This window comes from Eulemur rufifrons, chromosome 6 (genome assembly GCF_041146395.1).
Source record: "Eulemur rufifrons isolate Redbay chromosome 6, OSU_ERuf_1, whole genome shotgun sequence".
Classification (NCBI taxonomy): Eukaryota; Metazoa; Chordata; class Mammalia; order Primates; family Lemuridae; genus Eulemur; species Eulemur rufifrons.
In genome coordinates this window covers 66048341-66067500 of record NC_090988.1, presented here as the reverse complement: position 1 = coordinate 66067500, position 19160 = coordinate 66048341, and the positions used below count along the sequence as shown (strand labels likewise).

Genomic DNA, 19160 nt, shown 5'->3' with positions numbered 1-19160 from the left:
TAGTTCCTTTGCTATTGAAAGTTTTCATGTTTTCTGGAAATTTCCTGATCCAGCTACCCTCCAATTCTTTGCCTAGTTAACTCCTATTCATCTTCCTGCTAATTTGTTTCTTTTTCAGGCTGAACTAAGGCCCCCAAACCTGGTTAAACCATCCCCCAAATATTTGTTTTGTTTGTAATTCTCATTTAGTTGTACATTCATATGTGTGATTACTTGATTAAGGTTTCACCTCCAACTTTGGACTACAAACTGCCAAAGAGTAGTGACTGTGTCTGCTTTTTATTAATACTTGCCACAGTATCCTTAGTTCTTGATGTAGTACCTGACACATAGCTGCCATTCAGACAATACGTACTGAATTACAAATACATTAAATAAGTAAATAAATTTTGTACTTTTCTTGGTTTGTATCTTCTCATTCCTGTACATTAGTTGAGCTTTGTGTGGTTTTCAAGAGATTTTATAATCCCCCTTGGGAGCCTCCTTTTGTATTGTAATATTTCAGGATGGTTCTTCCTTGTTCCAAGCTGAAATTCATATTGTGGAAATAAAAACCCTTTTCATTTTAATCAATTCCAAAGCTTAAAAGAATAGCTGGTCACTAGCCGTGATACAGTATTTGTTTCCTTATCAGTGGGATATACTTTCTAACGTCTCACTTTCTTTTTGTTTTAATTTTGATTTTAGGCCATCTTTTAGCTCAGTGAATCTGAGGGATCTAAGGGATACTGACAGTTCTTGTTTTTATTGTTGTTAAGGACTCGAGTTGACCTTAAGAATCCCAAGGTAGTCCTAAACGTGGTGGCTTCTCTGCTGACTTCAGTCTTACTCTGTGAGAATCATACCCTGGCAAGTGCTAGCCTACATCCTCTGAAGGTTCTCTTTCTCCTTGGGACCACTTAAAAAAATAAGGCCAATCATAATTAAAATATTTTTAGTTTCTCAGATTGTCCTGGTGCTTTCTTAGCAGGAATGAGGAGGGTTTCATAAGGAGGTTGGAAGTTTCCCCTTCTATAAACACAAAAATTGGCTATCTTTGTCCCCTTTGACAGCTGGTGGCATCTTTCTAAAAAGCTTTCAAATCACAGATCATTTCTTCCTAATGAAATCTGTGTGGCTCAAATACAGTGGGTTGAAAATTTTATCTAATGCTGCGGTAAAATGCTCTAATTTAGATTCACAAAAGGATTCTGTACCCTTTACTTATGAGAGCTGTGCAATTTGCCCATAAAAAGACTGTTCAGCACCATTAGTGCATACCATAAGTGTTCAGCGACATCATATTCATTGAACAGAATATCCTTATGCATGACCTTTTCAACCTCAAATGTGTTTTTTCCCTTTGAAGAATGGCAAATGATAAAGGGGTGAGGGAGCCCCCCCCAAGCAACATTGTTGCCTTTAAGGATGAACTTGGGAATTTGAACTTGATCCTATCACAGGAAAAAAAAAATCACGTTCAATCCTTTCTCACCTGAGGCAGTTTTTAGTCTCTCTGTAGTACTCATTCTATGGCAAAGAGATTGATCCCTGACTTCTGAACTTCAGGAACAGATCTTTGCACAATAGAAAAATTTTGTGAAGCCAATAATCAGAAAATTTCTTAAATAACATTTATTAAGCACCTACTTTGTCTTAGATACTGTTAGTCACTGAGGATAGAGGTGATTATAGAATATTAATATAATCTATAGTTTCTGATCTTTAGTACTAAATATCACAGGTTTCCTAGCTTGACCAGATAGGTTTGGGGTGGAGGAAGTGTGGTGAAAAGAGGAGAATGGGGTGGTTCTGTTTGTTTTTTAGAGTGAGAGGGAAGAGTGAGAATTTTACTGGTGACGATACATTTTCTTGGCAGGGACAATGATGAACCCTGACATTCATTCCATTGCTATAACTACTCTGTGGTGTTCCTGCACTCACAATGACCTTCGGTCATTTTCCCAGATCTTTAAGTGTCTTAGGGTAGTTCCTTTCTAAATTCTGGCCTTCTTTCTCTGATTCATTCAGATATTCCTCAAGCTTGTGAGATCTCTTCTTGCTTCCCTTTTAGGTACACCTGAGAGCCTGGCAGAAAAAGAACGGCAGCTCTCCACCATGATTACCCAGCTGATCAGTTTACGGGAGCAGCTCCTGGCAGCGCATGATGAACAGAAAAAACTGGCAGCCTCACAAATTGAGAAACAACGGCAGCAAATGGACCTTGCTCGCCAACAGCAAGAACAGGTGAGCCCTGCAAAAGGGGCTGACGAACTGGAGATGTGGAATGTGCCAAGCTCAGCAAGTAATCACATTGATTGGCTTATTTGTTGTAAGCTTTCCTAAAAAATAAAAATAAAAAAGAAGAGAAAAATACAAAGGAAGGAAGGAAGGAAGGAAAGAAGGGAGGGAGGGAGGGAGGGAAGGAAAGTCTTTGTGGAAATGCAGACAGAGTCTTCAGGACCATTAAGGGGATGTGTGGAGGACAAAGAAAAGCCTCATGGCAACTGGCCATAACTGAAATGATATATTATTTCAGAAGGTTTGGATTTGATTAATTACTTAGAGATACTTATTCGCAAAGGCATCCCATGTCATCCCAAAGTAGCTTAATTATGAGTAAGTGACTTCTCTCTGGGCCTTATTTTCCTCATCCAGAAAAGGGGGTTCTGTTCTAGAAAACCTTTGGGGATCTTTCAACTCACTGGTCCAATGATTTTCTCTGGCTTTAAAGCGAGGCTGACCATACATCTAGGTTTTCCCCAAATATCCCTGATTATGCCTGTTTTCCTGTTGTGGCACATTCCATATCTCCTACTCCCTTCTGTCAAAAGTTGTCTTGGTTTGGAATATAAATTATGTGGTCAATATTTATAGTCTAGGTAAATCATTGAAAACAAATTAGTACATGGTTCCTAAAAGAATTTGACTTGATTGACTTAGGAGTGAGAATGAAGAAAAAATAGTAAAGTTTAAACTACATCTTTTAAAAATAAATCACTATCCCAAGTGTTTTTCTTGTCTCATAAGAGTGCATTAATCTAACAACAATGATCCTGTAGAATAGTCCCTGATGCTTTAGATCAGACAGACCCAAATTAATGTGCAGTTTTTAGGAATCTGACATTATTACTGGAATTATCTTTTCAGTTAAATGTATTTTATAGGAGTATATAGAGCAATATATGCTCTGTTGATTTTAATGAGTTGTGACGTCTGGTATTTTATATGCTTGAATATTTGCCCACATGTAGGAATATGGACTCAGCCCCTAATGGAAAATAACATAAAGGAACACTGTAAAAAATCAGAAGTTAGAATGTCATTTAGCCATCCAGAGATGACACAGTAATTAACTATTGACACTTGTGAATAAGCTAGCACAAATTAATCTTGACACATTTGCAGACGAGTGATATCTTACAGTGAACACTTTGTAATTATATTTCAAAATGAAAATTAAATGACACTTAAAACTAGGTTGTCATGCTCAATGAAGCGAGCATGTAGCTCAACCGATTGGCAAATAAAATTCAGAATTTGAGCCACATGGTGCTTATGTGCCATACTTCACTGTGTCAAACTCATACGTCTAGAGTGGATGATAGTAATTGCACTGTGGTGTTTTGGATGCATTTCTATGCAGCACTTTATCATTTAGGAGGGACCATCAATATTAGATGCCTAGTGGTGTTTCACTGGTTTGCTAAGATGAAATAAATATTCAGGGGATCCAGCATCTATACCTAGAGCTGCAGAGTGAGTTGTACATTTCTGATTTGATTGTTGACAAGCAGAGTAGGCCATTCCAACCTGATTAAATACTGTTTCCATTTTGTCTATAAAGCTTTGAGAAGGAGCAGTCCCATTTCTCAAACTGTAGTCTACATCAGGGGCAGCTTTATCATGCCTTCCAGTATGAACCAGTCATCACCAGAAACCATAAATCAACATTTGGGAGTAGACTACTATGTTGTCATCTTATACTGAATGAAATGTGATCTGGGTACTTCTCCCTGCACAGGCTAGAACACTGAAAAGGCTCAGGAAGCATAAAGCTGGGGATTGATCCATACTCATTTTCACTTCCAACACAGCTCATTCTAGAATACTGGCTTTTTGGGAATAGGAAGAAAAGACTAACTCTTGCCAATGAGGCACCAGTAAACCAAATCCTTCTAAGTACTCTCTGGCCACTTTTCTTTCTGGTTTCCTAGGGTTGGCAGTGAGTGTGTTCTCAATAAGAGGCAACTCTCTGGACGTCAAGCTATAGCAGCTCAGCTTTTGAGGCAATAAGCAGTTTGATGCTTGACTCATGCTTCATAATAAACACCATTATCCTAAGGAAGTTGTTTGACCTCCTGAGGGGCAGATTCAGTCATCAATAGGGCTTATGTTAAATGGTTAATATTTCATTTTATAGACCAGATAATGTGGTTAGATGTTGAATTTGATTGTTATGTAAAGCAAGGGAATATAAAACTTATATGTGGAGCCTATACTGTAAAATAAACACATTGCCCTCAAAAGGATAAATAGATAAATGTTAAATTATAGCCTCATTTGTTTTTAAAAATGCTTTGTACATCACATACAACATCAACAAAAAAGCTAGAGATTTTTGACTTTTTGCTGTTGTTTTGGCACTCCTTTGACAATTTTGTAAGTGTATTAGTTCTGAAAATTTTTGCATTAAGAAAGGTTTCACCCAAGTAGACCATATTATACAGTAATAGCTTTTCACTATCTTTGCTTACAGATTTTATTATACTTTTTACATCCAAATTAAATGCTTTAGAACAATGTAGCCAGAGTTTTCCTGTCTTTATCCTATGAGGATTAGATTTCCAGATTCTCATTATTTCTAGCTAGCCAGACCAGATATCAGTGAATTGCTCACAAATGTAATAGAAGAGGTAGTTTTCACCTACAAATAAAGTGGAGAGATGGTACCTGTTTAAAAGTTTTTCCTTTTCTCCAACTTTTCTGATTCTGCCTCTCTCATTTTATAGGAACTCTTTCATATAGAGGTGCAGTAAAACATTCTCATAATACCAGGAGAGATACCCGAGGTAATGGCAAAGGTGTAAGCATTTCATTTTAACTTAATGAAACTTTATTTCTGATAGATTGCAAGACAACAGCAGCAACTTCTGCAACAGCAGCACAAAATTAATCTCCTGCAGCAACAGATCCAGGTCAGTGTATTTTATTACTCTCATCTGATTATACTTAGATACTTTCCTCCTTGAAAATGGAATTTAAAATGCTGCAAATGCACCCCTGTTTTATAAACAGCACCAATAGGGCTGTTATTCAAGGATGTTGAACACAGTTGTATAAGTAGATGTAAGAAATATGGACTAGATGGTGGTCTAAGCATTCTTCTCTTATGTGAGGTGTAAGCATTATCTTTTTTCCTTTGGCCATTTACCTAACACAACCTGATGGCAACTTTAATAGTTTCAAAGGTAGCATAAGATGCTATTTTTATTGCCACAAACCACTTTCTGCTTTGTATTTTACCATGTAATAGTACCATGGAGAGAAGCTTACTTTTATTTATTTGTTAAGACTGATTGGGCCAATTATAAGAAGAATCTTGGAAAAGACTGTCAATAATTAATTTGTCCCTTAACAAATATTAACTGCATTCCTCCTAAATGCTGAGGGCAATGTAAAGGTTAACAAATGATAGTCTGTCTTCAAGGAACTTACGGTCTAGATAGGAAGAAAAACTTGTTCCTGAATAATTATGAAACAATTTAGAAAGTTCCTTTCTCTTGTGGCAGTGTAAGAATATATAGATCATAATTATAATGATCTGGGAAGGAGAGGTAAAGTATCTAATTTCTGTCATTCGTTTTTTGATGGTTAATTCAATTAACAACTATTTGAAATAGGTAAGGGAATTAGTCTCCATTTCTAAATAGGAACACAGGTATGTGACTTGTAGAAAGCCCTAGGATAAGGAACTGGTTGTCTGGTGATTAATTCTCAGGAATACTAATGCCAGATAATCTTACCCTAATACAGACTGCTGTTTCTCTTGGTTGCTATAGATATTTTCTAAACTGCTGAGATCTGTGATTCAAACTAGTTGGGCCAGTATATTCTGAGTTATTGCTTTTCTTGAGGTTAATACCATATTTTTTTTAAAAAAAATCAGTAGCATAAAGTCATAGCTTATTCTACTCTTCTAGCTTATTGATGAGTAGCAATGATTTCAACTTAGATCCTTGCTTCATTTTGTTAATTGTACTTGGTATTCCAGATAGTAGTTACTACATTTAAAATACTGATTTGGTGTCTGAAGAAATATCGCTACCTAATCTAGCATTTTGTCTAGCTATTTTCATAAGAGGTTTTAGCCAAATATTTTGTTTGTTTTTGTCCTGATTCTATATTCTGTACTCAAGTATACATGTTTCAAAATAAAGAGCCCAAATATAGATGAGATGGAATGTCTTTGGCATTTTTGACAGTCAGCCTTTACAGTTAAATCTTGGAATAATTTCTCATCCTGATACCTCTTTTATGACCCATGCTGAGATCCTTAATTAAATAACTGTCCAGGTGTTCCCTTGTTCTGCCCTTATTAGAATTTTCAGTGTATTTCCTACTGCTAAGGTCAAGATTTTTAGCCTGTGGCTTCCTACATTTTTCTCTAGATCCCTCTCTAAGAACTCAGTAGGTGTTAAATAACATGATCATTTAGTTCTTTCTATTTTTCCTATTTATAAAGCAGAAATGGAAGAAGTTCTCTGAGATGTTCCTATATCAGTTAATTATTATTAATATTTTTGCTACCTCTTCATTGCTTACTTTATTTCTAATGTATTTCACTTCTTAGCCCAATGTTGTTTGTATTGACTGGCTGTCTTTTAATTGAACTTTTCCTGTGGTACTGATAACTTCTGATGAATAGTAACCAAATCAGTTTAGAGTATTTTTCTGAAATATTATTAATATTTATTTATTACATATGACTTTATCATTATAACTTGACTACATGAAATTACTGTCTTTTTCAGGAAATTATAGAATATGATCTTAAGATGTTTATTGGAATGTTCAAGTTGAGAAGATAGGAGGAATTTTTTCAAATTTTCTAACAGAAGTTTAATCACTTTTAAAATTTGTGGCTATTTCTCATTGTTTAAATTTTTAAAAATTTAAGCTAATCAGCACTTGAACTTAGCAGTATAAATTATAAAATTATAAAGTGATAGATATTCAATGTCCGAGTTACATTCATTTAGAAATATAGGACTATTTGTAACAAGAATTCACATTTTAAAAAATAAGAGGAAGCAATAAAACCTGTAATTATAGTTTATTCTGTCCTGAGATACTGTTTCATCGTATATCTTGTCAATATTTGTCTTATCAGTATGAGGCCATTTGAAGAATTTTTCAAATGATGAAAAACACTTACTCCTTATACAAAACTTACTCATCTCTAACACAAATAGGTATTTGATATTCAGACTTTCACTTTTTTTGGAAGGAGAATGGGCTAACTATAGTTTCAAATATGGTTTTTGACAACTCATAGATGTGATCAAATTTAGGAAAGAGATTATTGTTGGGCTAATTTTAATACACTCGACCAAAATATGAGATTTAAGGGATGCTTCAAACATTTTTCTATCACAAAAAAGAAACAGTCTTTTCTGAAACATTTGAAAATAAAACAAAACATAGAATACAACAAGATGACTAAAAACAAAACCTAACTTCTCTTCCCAAAGCAAATGATGAATACAGAGACAATTTGAGCAAGTTTGACAATTTTTTTTTCTTTTTAAATCTTGAGTCCTAGAACATATTAGCTAACATGGTCAGCAAGATTAAACCATGGCAATTGGCTATGGATCCTGAGTATCAGGTGGTTATATTCAAGATTGTTCTTCTAGTTCAGAATGCTGACTTCTGAATTAGTACTGACTTTTTTTTTTTTTTTTTTTTTTTTTTGCAATTTGCAAGCTTTAATAGAAATAAAGGGAAGAGCGTCTAACCTCTTGTAAAAACCACACAAAAACACATCTGGGTCTATCATAATGTAAACAAATGAAAACTTAAAATGGTTTGCACAAATTGAAAAACAGGATTTTTCTTTAAAAATAGGAAAAGGCTTGATTAAGATAATATTGTAAAAGTTCCCATGCTTATTTTATTTGTAATTATTCAAAACATCCTTTCTTCCTGCATAGTAACCAGAAAGATGCTAAATGTGCAGTTAAAAATAATTTATTTTTCCTTGGATATAATTTTTAACATTATTTTGCCTTGATAAATCCTAACTAAACCTTTAAAGAAATACTTCTAAGGTCACATAAGCCATGTTGAAAAAGAATGATGAATGATTTTGAAAAATTTTTTTATAGTTTTGATGAGTCAATTTTTACTATTTAAAAATCAGGATAATAATTTTAAATGATCATTAAAATACTTTAATATTATTAAGCAGATCTTTTAGGAGGCTGTTTGCTTAGTGCATTTAAATCCCTGTTTGTACTTTGGAGAAAATGGTGATTCCTTTAAATTGTTACATATTGAATAATGCTCCTGATATAAAGCCCAGAAAAAGTTAGGCATTTTTGCTATTTCCAGGACAGAAATAGCACAATTTTTATCAAGTCTATGGAAAGCAAACCTAATAATTCATGGAATATGGATCCTTGAAGTTGGGAATATTAATTCTTATGTTGTAATTCCAAAGGACCGGTAACTGCTTCAGTAATTTCATCCTCCCTCTCCCACTCATTGCACTGTTGTATCTTAGACAATATTTTGAAGCATTTTATTCTGAGCTATGTTAACTGGTCAACAAAATTCACTTTTAATCCATTTGACAGTTGTAAACAGATCAAAGCATATTTACAGTATTTTAATCAACTATTAAATATAAGACTATTCTATGCAAAGCAGAAAATATTTTATAAATGCTCATTTCTTAATTCATTCACATATCTATTTATCTAACTTCATTTGATCGTGGCATGGTTGTGAATCTAGAGAAGATGTTCTCCATGGACACAGTATTCCACTGTCTTTGGTTTCTATAGCACGTCTGTAGGAACACATCTAATGATGGCATTTTGCAGCTAGAACTTAATCTTTGCAAAAGAATTCAGCTCATTAAAATATCTCTGTGAGAAACTTAGTTTTCCAGGGATGAATGGTGTTATCCAATTATTCATGTCTCTTCAGACCCCAATTTTAGAGTTATTCAAGTGGCTTGCATTGTGTCTTCTCCTCACGTCACTGACTGAACGAACAACAGTCTCTTAAGAACAGACTGGCTGGTTGAGATTTTATTTGGGCATTTGGCTTTCTGGGCCAGGGCCAATGATTTGGTCAATTCGTCCACATACATCTTTTGGGGGGTATAACTATGAGACTTGAAATTGTTAGCTCTTTGTTTTTTTATGATTAATATACAATATTCATTGTCCTCCCCTCATCATTTAATACATGTATTAGGTGACAAACTCAATCTGCAGAAGGCCTGAACTAAATGCCATTGCTGGTTCTTGGAAGATACTCTTTGTCTTATCTGAAAACTTTTTCTTTTAAATGCTGTAATACATGTTGTTCATTTCCTTTTCTTAATTTCAAAATATTAAGAGAGTACAAGTGTTTTTGTTACATGGATGAATTGTACAGTGCTAAAGTCAGGGCTTTTGGTGTACCTATCCCCAGAAGAGTGTGCTGCGTATTTTCTTTTCCCCAAACCAAGTGTTCTTCCCTTGAAGCTTCACTCTGTTCTTAAGAGTGTGTAAGTATCTTTCATACACAGTCCTTCCTATTTTGATTATAATATATTCCTGTGTGCCATGCGTACATTTTGTGTGTTTGTCACGTAGTAGAACATCGTTAAATGTATATCATCCTTTCTTCCTGCATAGTAACCACAGAGATGCTAATGTTATAAGCAAGAAAGTGTCCTTAAATAATTAAACAGAATAATTTGAGATGTACTCTCACCTTTTAAAGAGATAAACCTTGCCTTTTGTTTCCTTCAATATGATTAACTGCAGGCATTTCAGGTATATGCTGAGCAGAATAAAGGACTACCTTTTTATGTGAAATAGTTGTCTAAAGATCAGAAATAATTACTTTATACATTAGCCTTCATGGCCTGCTTGACCTGGTTAATTAATTTTTTGCTAGCATAATAATAATAGATATATATTTGAAGATATGCTTCATCGTTAAGTATCTAATTGACCTCTAATTTTAAGAGCTGGACCTTCTTCCATTTATTGTCTTTTGAAGATGGCTGGAGCAGCCAGCAGGAAAACTGAGGAAAGTCAGGAGCTGACTTTCAGTCTCACGTAGTCCCTCTGCCATAGGTTGACTCTCTTTGTTAATTGTATTTAGCATTGATAAACAAAAGGCAATTATGGTGCTCCTGTTTCGGTTCTATCGAATAGTCCTTTTTTGTGTTATTGATCAGGTAATGGATCTCCTTCCAAAAGCCTCTGAAAAGGACTAAATAAACCCATTGAAAGTAATTTTATACTTCTATTGGCACTGTACATGTATCTGATACTCTCTTGCAATGAAATGAGGGTTATAAACAAAGCTTAGAAGTCTAGGATTAGCCCCCAGCTTCAGCAAGCCCTTAAAATATTTTGTAATTCTATCTTCAATCATGAATTAGCCAGGAAAAACAGACCCTCTCTCCTCTCTCTCTGTCTCTGCTGTATGCTGTTTTTAATTGCCCACAGGCAGGCTGTTGTGATCTTCTTTGGAAGTTTAAAACCAAGATAAAAATGCAAATCTAATTATTTCTTTTATGTAATCTAATTAACTTTTTAAGTAGTGATAGATGCTCTATAGCCTGCTTCAAACATTTTAATAATAAAGTTTTGGATTATAAAGAATAGGTAAAACTGCTATAATTATGAATAGCAAAGGCCTTAATAGCTAAAATTACAAATGCTTGTTGTGGATTAAAACTCCACATTAGTTTTTCCACATTAGTCATGCTAGATTGTTTGTGACAATTGGAATGGATCTAGAAATAAGATACTTGACCAGATCCCATGAGTTACTATGTGGAATTATTAATCAGCTAGTTACCTGTTTTCCAAATGTGACCTTATTGCAAAAAGTTTCATTCAGCAGGCCAAAACCTGAAGGTGAATATCAGGGTTTTCCTGCACTATTCTTCAGCTTCTTCAGCCTTTTCTACAGGACCTTCCCTTTTCTATCTTACCTACTTATGCTTATCTCTCAGACCCCAATCCCCTGCTCTCCCCAAAACCAGTGATACTAAAAATTCAGAGAAACCAAAGTCTCTGCTTCTATCTGGGATTAAAGTGGGAGAGTGCTTTACCTCTTCACAGGCAGGGTAGGGTGCAGCAGAGTAGGAAAGATGAGCCAGGTGATGCCAGCATGTGACATTACATAATATTAAATCAATACTCCAGGAAAAAAGTGTCTCTCTACTATAATATTTTTTTCTTGATCCTTCTCATTACGTTGAGAGCTCAGTTTAGTGTTAGTCTCTAATGTTCCTCTAGGATATGCTAATCTCTCTGAGAGAGAAAGAGAGAGAGAGATCATCTAATTCTCAGAGCCTTTGGAGGCAATAGCATTTAGCTGGAATTTAAATAAATATAAAATTTTTCTTGGTTATCTGGTTACTTTTATATATGACAAGTAATTTTAGTTTTCTTTTTGAAGTAGTAATATAAGGTTTCCTTTTGAAATAAATATATTTAAGCCGAAAACATAGTCAACCTAAATAAAAACCTTAAGCAAATATTATCTGGGTACTTGCATGAGGCAAAATTATGAAGGTAGTTCTTTAATGATGGAATTTTGGGAATCCCTTGAAAGAGCACTACACTATGAGATATTAAATGTTTCCCCTCCACCCTGCTACCACTTTCACAGAATGTGAAACTTGAAAACATCATCTGGCAGTCCTCATGATTCTCATTCACTGGATGGAGGGAGGATAGATAGCTATAACTGCCGAAGAACAATAGAGTGAGTTTATCATAAAGCTATACTTAAAAATAACCATAAGATTATTATGTTTTTTCTAACTTTTTTTGGAATTAAAATGCCCTTTCTGTGAAGTAATGGTGATAATAGGTGGTATGTGCTTTCTTTGTTTTTCAGTATTTTTATTTGCTAAAATTAAAAGTTCCCAAATATCCCTATATATCCACTTTTGGTTGTCTTTGAAATTTTACTGATCTTTGAGAGACACACCTTAGGGATTCTTAATATAGTCCAAATCCTTTACTTTACCTGAGGAAACTGAGGCATAGACCACAGACTGGCCTAGACTTACAAAGCAAATATTGTCAGAGCCATGAGTGGAACCCAAGTTTCTTGACGCCTGGTCTTGTACTGTTTCCAATATTCTAGGTTGTGTTCAGTTTGCCCTTTTTGTGACTTGGATAAGTATTAATGCATTTCAGTTTCCTAGTTTATAAAATACAGATAATAATACCTAACATCTAAAATCTCATTACGTTCTTTTATCCTTAAATGGAAAAAATGGAAGATTTGCCACTAGACAGTTTCTGTCCCAGAACTACTACAGCTGTAGTAATACCTACAAGGCAAGAGATAAAAACAGCTTAACTAGAATCTTTTTGTAGTCCAGTGTGAGATGTATTTATGGCTGAGTGAGTCTTTTGGTATTTACATATAAACCTCTTAGAGCCAGATGTGGTGGTTCACAGCTGTAATCCCAGCACTTTAGGAGGCTGAGGCAGGAGGATCCCTTGTGCCAGGAGTTTGAGACCAGCCTGGGCAACATAGTGAGACCCTATCTCTACAAAAAAGAAAAAGAAAAATCAGCCAGGCATGGTGATACACACCTGTAGTCCCAATTACTTTGGATGCTAAGGCAGGAGGATTACTTGAGCCTGGGAGTTCGAGGTTATAATGAGCTATGATCGGACCTCTGCACTCCAGGGTGGGTGACAGAGTGATACCCTGTTTCTAAAATAAATAAATAAACCTCTTAGATAATTATATTACTTTTCTGGGAGCTTTAAAGTAACATGTCTCTGTACTGAGAGTCAGTCACCTTTAATGTTTAATAAATTTTTTTTTTAGCAACTACCTTCTTCATCTGAGAAAATTGAGCAGTGAGTAAGAGCATTCCATGCCAGTGTTCCTCAACCTTAACTGTACCTTGGAATCACTTGGAAGCTTATAAAAATGTTAATGCCTGGGTCCCATCCCAAAGATTCTGATTTAATTGGTCTGGGGTACAATCCCAGCATAGGGACTGTTAAAAGCTTTCTAGATGACTCTAATAGATAGATAATCAGGATTGAGAAATAATGTCAATGAAATGATTAAATGTGAACCCTAAGTTGTTTAGATCAACTATGTCTTTCTATCTTTCTTTCTATCTATCCATCCATCCTGAGGATTATCTACCCATCCATCCTGAAGTTTGGAACATAGCTCAAACAAATAATTCTTGAGCAGTTAAAAAATACTTTTTTGGCTTTGGTCACAGCTTTTACTTAATAGCTAGAAAGCTTATAATAGGCCATGGTTTAAACAATTTAAATAAATTTAGTTTTTCTAATAACTTGATTTTTATTTGTATATGAGCATACTGGCTAGACAACAATGTGTTAATATCAGATCTGTGTCTTTAGAAGATGTATGGAAAAAAAATGAAGCATGGCCTTACAAAATTAGATAAAAACATTTAGAAAATAAATTCTCAGATGCCATTTGACGTTTAACTATGTAAATAGAATGAATTTTGGCCCAGAATATCAACCTGTTATTTTTTAAGTGTTTTCTAAAAGTTTCCTATGGAATTGTACTACATCTTGGCATATATGAGGAATGTGTGACTCTTAATGTACTTTTAAGCTAGATTTGTACATATAAATAGAAGGTGTCGAGAATAAGATGTGTTGTTTCAGGGTATATATAATTTAAAAATTTTATGGAACCAGCACAGATATTGGAAACAAATAAATCAAAGCTCAAATTCTAGTTCTACTACTTATTAGGTCCATGGTCCATTTAGTTATTTACTAGCTGTGAGAAAAGTTATTTAGTATCTCTGAGCTTACATTTCCTAATTCCTAAAGATAGATAATTATAGTACCTTGCAGTAGTTTTAGAATTAGAGATAATTAAATAAAGCCCTTAGTAAGTGCTTAATGCATAATATCTATCACTATCACTATTATTGTTCTTGCTGGTTTTATATGACTAGGTATAGGTATAATTTTTCAGTCCCTAATAGAGAAACATACATGTACATATTTTGTATGGCATGCATATGCACGTTTGTATCTACATACACATGCATATTTAGAACCCACAAATTAGTGATGTGAATATAGGATAATCAATGTGTATGCACTATAATCAATTATTATCATCATGATAATCTAGAGGAAAAGAAAGAGCAACTATTTTCTCTGGCTGCCAAATGAGAGCTTTTCAATTGTCAGTGAGTGGAGAGTAAGGTTTATCAGGCACTCATAAATGGTTGACCAAGAATTAGAGCAGCTTGGAGATTGTACAGAAGGGAGCATGACATTTTATTCTGGAAAAACAGGGTCAAACTCTCACCTCTCACACTAAAATGGGCTTTGCTATTAGACCCATAGTGTTTGTGAAGTTAGAAGGATAGTAAATGAAGCTTTCCAATTTATTTTACAGCTTTTTAAACACAGATGAAGTTATGTGATATAGCAGCACAAAATGCAAAAGTCTTTCTTGTTTAAAATAAAGTTGTTCATATAAATCTTATGTATGCCATCTCCTGTAAGTCAAGCATTTGCCTAGCTTTTGTGAATTATGTCTATACTTAGAATTTAAGAAGTTAAACAGTATGCATACCAGACTTGAGAGATGGGAAATAAAAATTGATATACTGTGTGACACTTGATACAGCACAGGGAAATATCTTTTAAATGCTGAAAGGATGTACTGACATAACCATTTTTAATTCACATATAGTAACTCCCACTCAAAGTTATTAATGTTAGAGTCAGATATTTTTACTTGTTCAAAATAAAAGAAAATAAATGATGCAAAAAGTGTAATGTCTCCTGTGAGACATTGACTTAATTTTATCCACCACTCAATCCAGTAAGAAAATGTTAAAATTGTAACATTAAACAATGAGAGTTAAGGAATTCACAAATCAGGGTGAAGTGTATAGTCCATCCTCAATCAGGTTGTAGTCTTAACCTTTGTTATATATACACTTCAGTGGAAGATTTTTCTCTTAATATGTGTGCAGATGAGTTTTCTGGAGTGGCTGAGATTAGTGCAGATGGAAAGGGCCCTCAGCTGGGCTGCCTTGGCTGCTGCTCAAACATATTGACAAGATGGACAAACTATTCTAAGGAACTCTAACAGGCCAGGCCTATTTTGCACTGTAATAGCATCATCCACTGGCTCCTCCTTATATATTCTTTAGTTGTATTATACATAGGAAAAGGAAAAAAAATTAAAAGCTGATGATTTCAGTTTTAGTTCTTAGCCTAATAACTTTTGCCCCTTTTCAAAAGTTGTGATGAAGCCAGGAACCAGTTACCCAAATGGAAAAACATTCCTTATATACTGTTATTCAATAAAAGATGTAAGTCAGTTCTAGGTTGCTGTTTCTCAAGCTGAATGTGACAGAAGTCATTTGTTAATGTGTGGAGACTTAGTTAAATACAGGGCACTGAAGAATTAGTGTAATTGAATGGAGATCAAGGAGACAATCAGGGACCTGAAACTTCAAGGAGAGGAAGGCGCTCCAGCTGTTGGTTCAGGTATTTGTTTGTCCTAAAGGACTTTATTTTCACTCTGTGACTTCAGCCCCTCCTTCCTCTTAACTTGTACTTCTTTGAGAACCATGAATGTCATGATAGATCCCAGATAATCAGTTGAATAGCTGGAGGCTGGGGTTTGAAAGAATCAACATAGGTATGTTGGTAGAAGAGTGATCGTGGTAGCAAAAGATGAAGAGGAGGAAAGTGCACATAAAGAGAAAGCTATCATCTTGTTTGTGATGAATGACAGCTGTTTGAGAAAAGAAAAAACTAGTTCTGAGCTTTTCTGTCTACTCTGTGTTAATTCTTTGTTCTGACTCAGATTTCTAGATCTTATGTTTGAAAGGAAGATGCAGTGGAGACACCATTAGGTGACCTGATATTCTTTGTCTATGGGAAAGCCCATTGGGGTAGGCAAAAGTGAGCTAGTAGTATTCATTAATAAGTTCTAGCCAGAGGTTAGTCTTAGAAGATCAGGTAGACCAGATCAGACACACAACAATAGAGCCAACAGGAAAGATTTCAGCTCATTGCTGGTATATCTATTAATGCAAAGGTAGAAACCAGGGCAAAGAAAAATGAAGTTGGGCTCTTGAAGTTGGCATCCGTACAACAGCTGTTTTTCTATTAAGATTTTCTAATTTAGTTCTAATGTGGATTGCCAGAGTCACTGGTCTCTTAGAGGGCCCTCCCATGGACTCCATCTTAGGATAGGAGTATCTCCTTGGAACTCCTAAACTGCTGACTGAGCTCTTGTGGAGGGGAGAGTTCACATCATAGGCAGTCACTAAAGAACTCTATGTTTACGACCTTGGTCTACATATCAATGCAATATCTTTCCTTCTCAGTAAGACTGGTCCCTAACTGTTGAGACCCTGATTTGTGATATATTGTATATATCAAGTGGTTAAGTATATGATGTTTAAGGCAAATGTCTTTGAATAGTAAAATTATAGATCCATGTTTTTTGCTTTAGTTTAGCTTTTTAAAATTTTCTAACATATATTGTTTTTGTATAAGAAAAAAGTTACTTTAAAATTTTAAATGTACATTGAAAGAACCTAGATTTTCGATATTAAGAAAATTATTAAATTTACTACAGTGTATTCATGTGATGGGCTGTCATGGATTGCTAAAAAATGTTTACAAATAATGCTTAATGATTGGAATAATGCTTACAATATAACATTAGGCTGAAGAAACCCTAGAACATAATAATGTAAATGCAGTCTGATCTCAGTACATAAAAATAGGCATTGAAAAAAGGACTGGAAGAGAATGCATTGCTTTTAACATTCTTCTTCCTATTATTACTTTACTTTTAAAAAGCAGTGGGCATCTATCCTTTTACCTTGTGATCACTCTTGGAATAGATTGTAATCACCACATCTTAGGACTTGACTGCCATACGTGATTTCTGGATGCTTAAATAGAGCTTCTGGTTAATCAAAACCAACCATGTCTCCAGACAGCTGGAAAAAATATACAAGGTTAGATCTTTCCAGTGCTTTCAGTCTGTTTTGCTGATATCTATACATGTTTCTAACTCTTACTCATTCTCCCAACCAGCTTTGCCTGGGACACTGAATTAATTCCATAGACTTATATGCTCTTTTTGGCTCAAGGGAGACCACAATTTCAAGTCCAGGAAAAGAAAAGGCATGGAGATGATTACTGATCTACTCTCAGTAGAACTTGTTCTCTTTCCTTTTATGGAAAGTATGCAGCCCCAACTTGGAGACAAAATAGTACTAAGGCAGTGACAGAAAGTAGATTAGATAATGACAGAAAGTAGCCTATACTTGGACTCAGGGTGTCTATGCCTAGTCTTTGTTCTGCTAGTAACTATATGTCCTCTGGCAAATGATTCTTCTGCCTTGTTTCTCATTTTCCATATATTTTGAACAAGAATTATCGTTCAGGATTATCACTGAAGTTCTTTGCAACTCTGACCTCTGAGTCTAGATGACAGGAATTGACTCTGGCTCTTAGAAAAAGAACAGTAGGTAGTTTTGCCTACAAAGCTCAAAGGCAAATGTCAAGTTTGGCCATAGCATAAGCCATGTCTACTTAGGAGTAATGTTTCCATTTTAACCCATTGAAGGGTTTGAAATTATGAGGCCAAATTCATTTTTCGTTTGTGGGGTGTTGTGAAGGCTTATAATGCTTGCTATGTGAAATGATGGCTATGGGTGATTTTTAGAAAAATATATTTAGGAAGAGGGCCTGTAAATGTCTGCTTCAGGCTATAGCAAACATATTTCTGCAGCCAATGACAAACTCCTAGCATTAGGGCTATATAATGGAAAGGGTGACACAAACTTAATTTTAGTGTTTCAAGTAAAATATTATAATTTTGGGAAAAAATCCTTATAGCTCTGCTAAGGTATTAATTGCAGGAAATTACAGCATATCCTATTGAAGTATTATGTCAGTGGCATATATAGCATATAACACCTTTTCCTAGTCTCTCTTGTTTTCACCCCAAGTGTTGCATTTTCATTTGAAAAGAGATGTGTTAAGTGTTTAGAACTTTCTCTAACAGAGTGATGCTCAGTGTGGGGGTTACTCAGACTTCCTGAAAACAGTTAAGCTGTGAAGGGGAGACTTCTTGGTTATGCTTCCTAGAAGGGGGTTTCCTGCTTGAAGGCTAATGTTGATGTGAATATTCTTTTGGCCATTTCCTTATTTCTAACTTGTTAAATTTCATCTTCTAGTCCTAATAAATTTTCCAACTACGATTTATTTATTGGGTTGGGAGATAAAAAATGAGAGAATTTCATTTCTGATGTGTGGTAGAGCTTAATACGGTTTTCTGATTTCCTCCCATTTTGTTTGTAGTAAATAGAGTAATTACTCACTAAAATTCTAATATCTTTCAGGGCTTTAGGGATGAATCTAAAACAGAACCATATAATGTTTTCTTTAAGCAAATCCATGTTCTTATTAGGCAGTTCACCTTAATGTCATTTTTTATAAATAAACTTTATTTTATTTTTTCAAGGGTTATTTAATTAATTTTGTTGTACTACTACATTCTGACATCTGCCTCTGCTAAGGCCTGCAGGATGTAATTTGTGGGTTAAAAATGAAAATACTTTATTAGTTGAAAAATGATAAATCATTTGGGAATGATACATAAATATGAATGTAAAAGAGTCTGATGCACTTCTATTTCAGTGTTTTTTATACTGAAGCACATGTACAGTTATCTGTGTTTGCACAAAGCATTTGTGCCAGTTGTGCATCTGATTAATATCTAACTAGATATGAATGAAACCAATTCTGTTGAAACTTCTGTCATGCTGGCTTCTAGGACTGTTTATGGTCCCCATTAATTTCAGGGCTTTACCAGATAACCATTGGGTAGATCTGGTTTTACTTATCAAATCCAGA

General features: G+C 34.7%; 1 protein-coding gene across 4 annotated transcripts in view; it reads left to right on the top strand.

Annotated features, from left to right (window-relative positions):
- Positions 1-19160, top strand: part of SOX6 (SRY-box transcription factor 6) — a 678732-nt gene that overhangs the window by 468155 nt on the left and 191417 nt on the right. For all 4 annotated transcript variants that reach the window (XM_069471178.1, XM_069471179.1, XM_069471181.1 and 1 more), the window contains 2 exons: positions 2054-2226; positions 5109-5177. In XM_069471178.1, coding sequence (XP_069327279.1) covers positions 2054-2226; positions 5109-5177 — 242 coding nt within the window. The remainder of the gene's footprint in view (positions 1-2053; positions 2227-5108; positions 5178-19160) is intronic.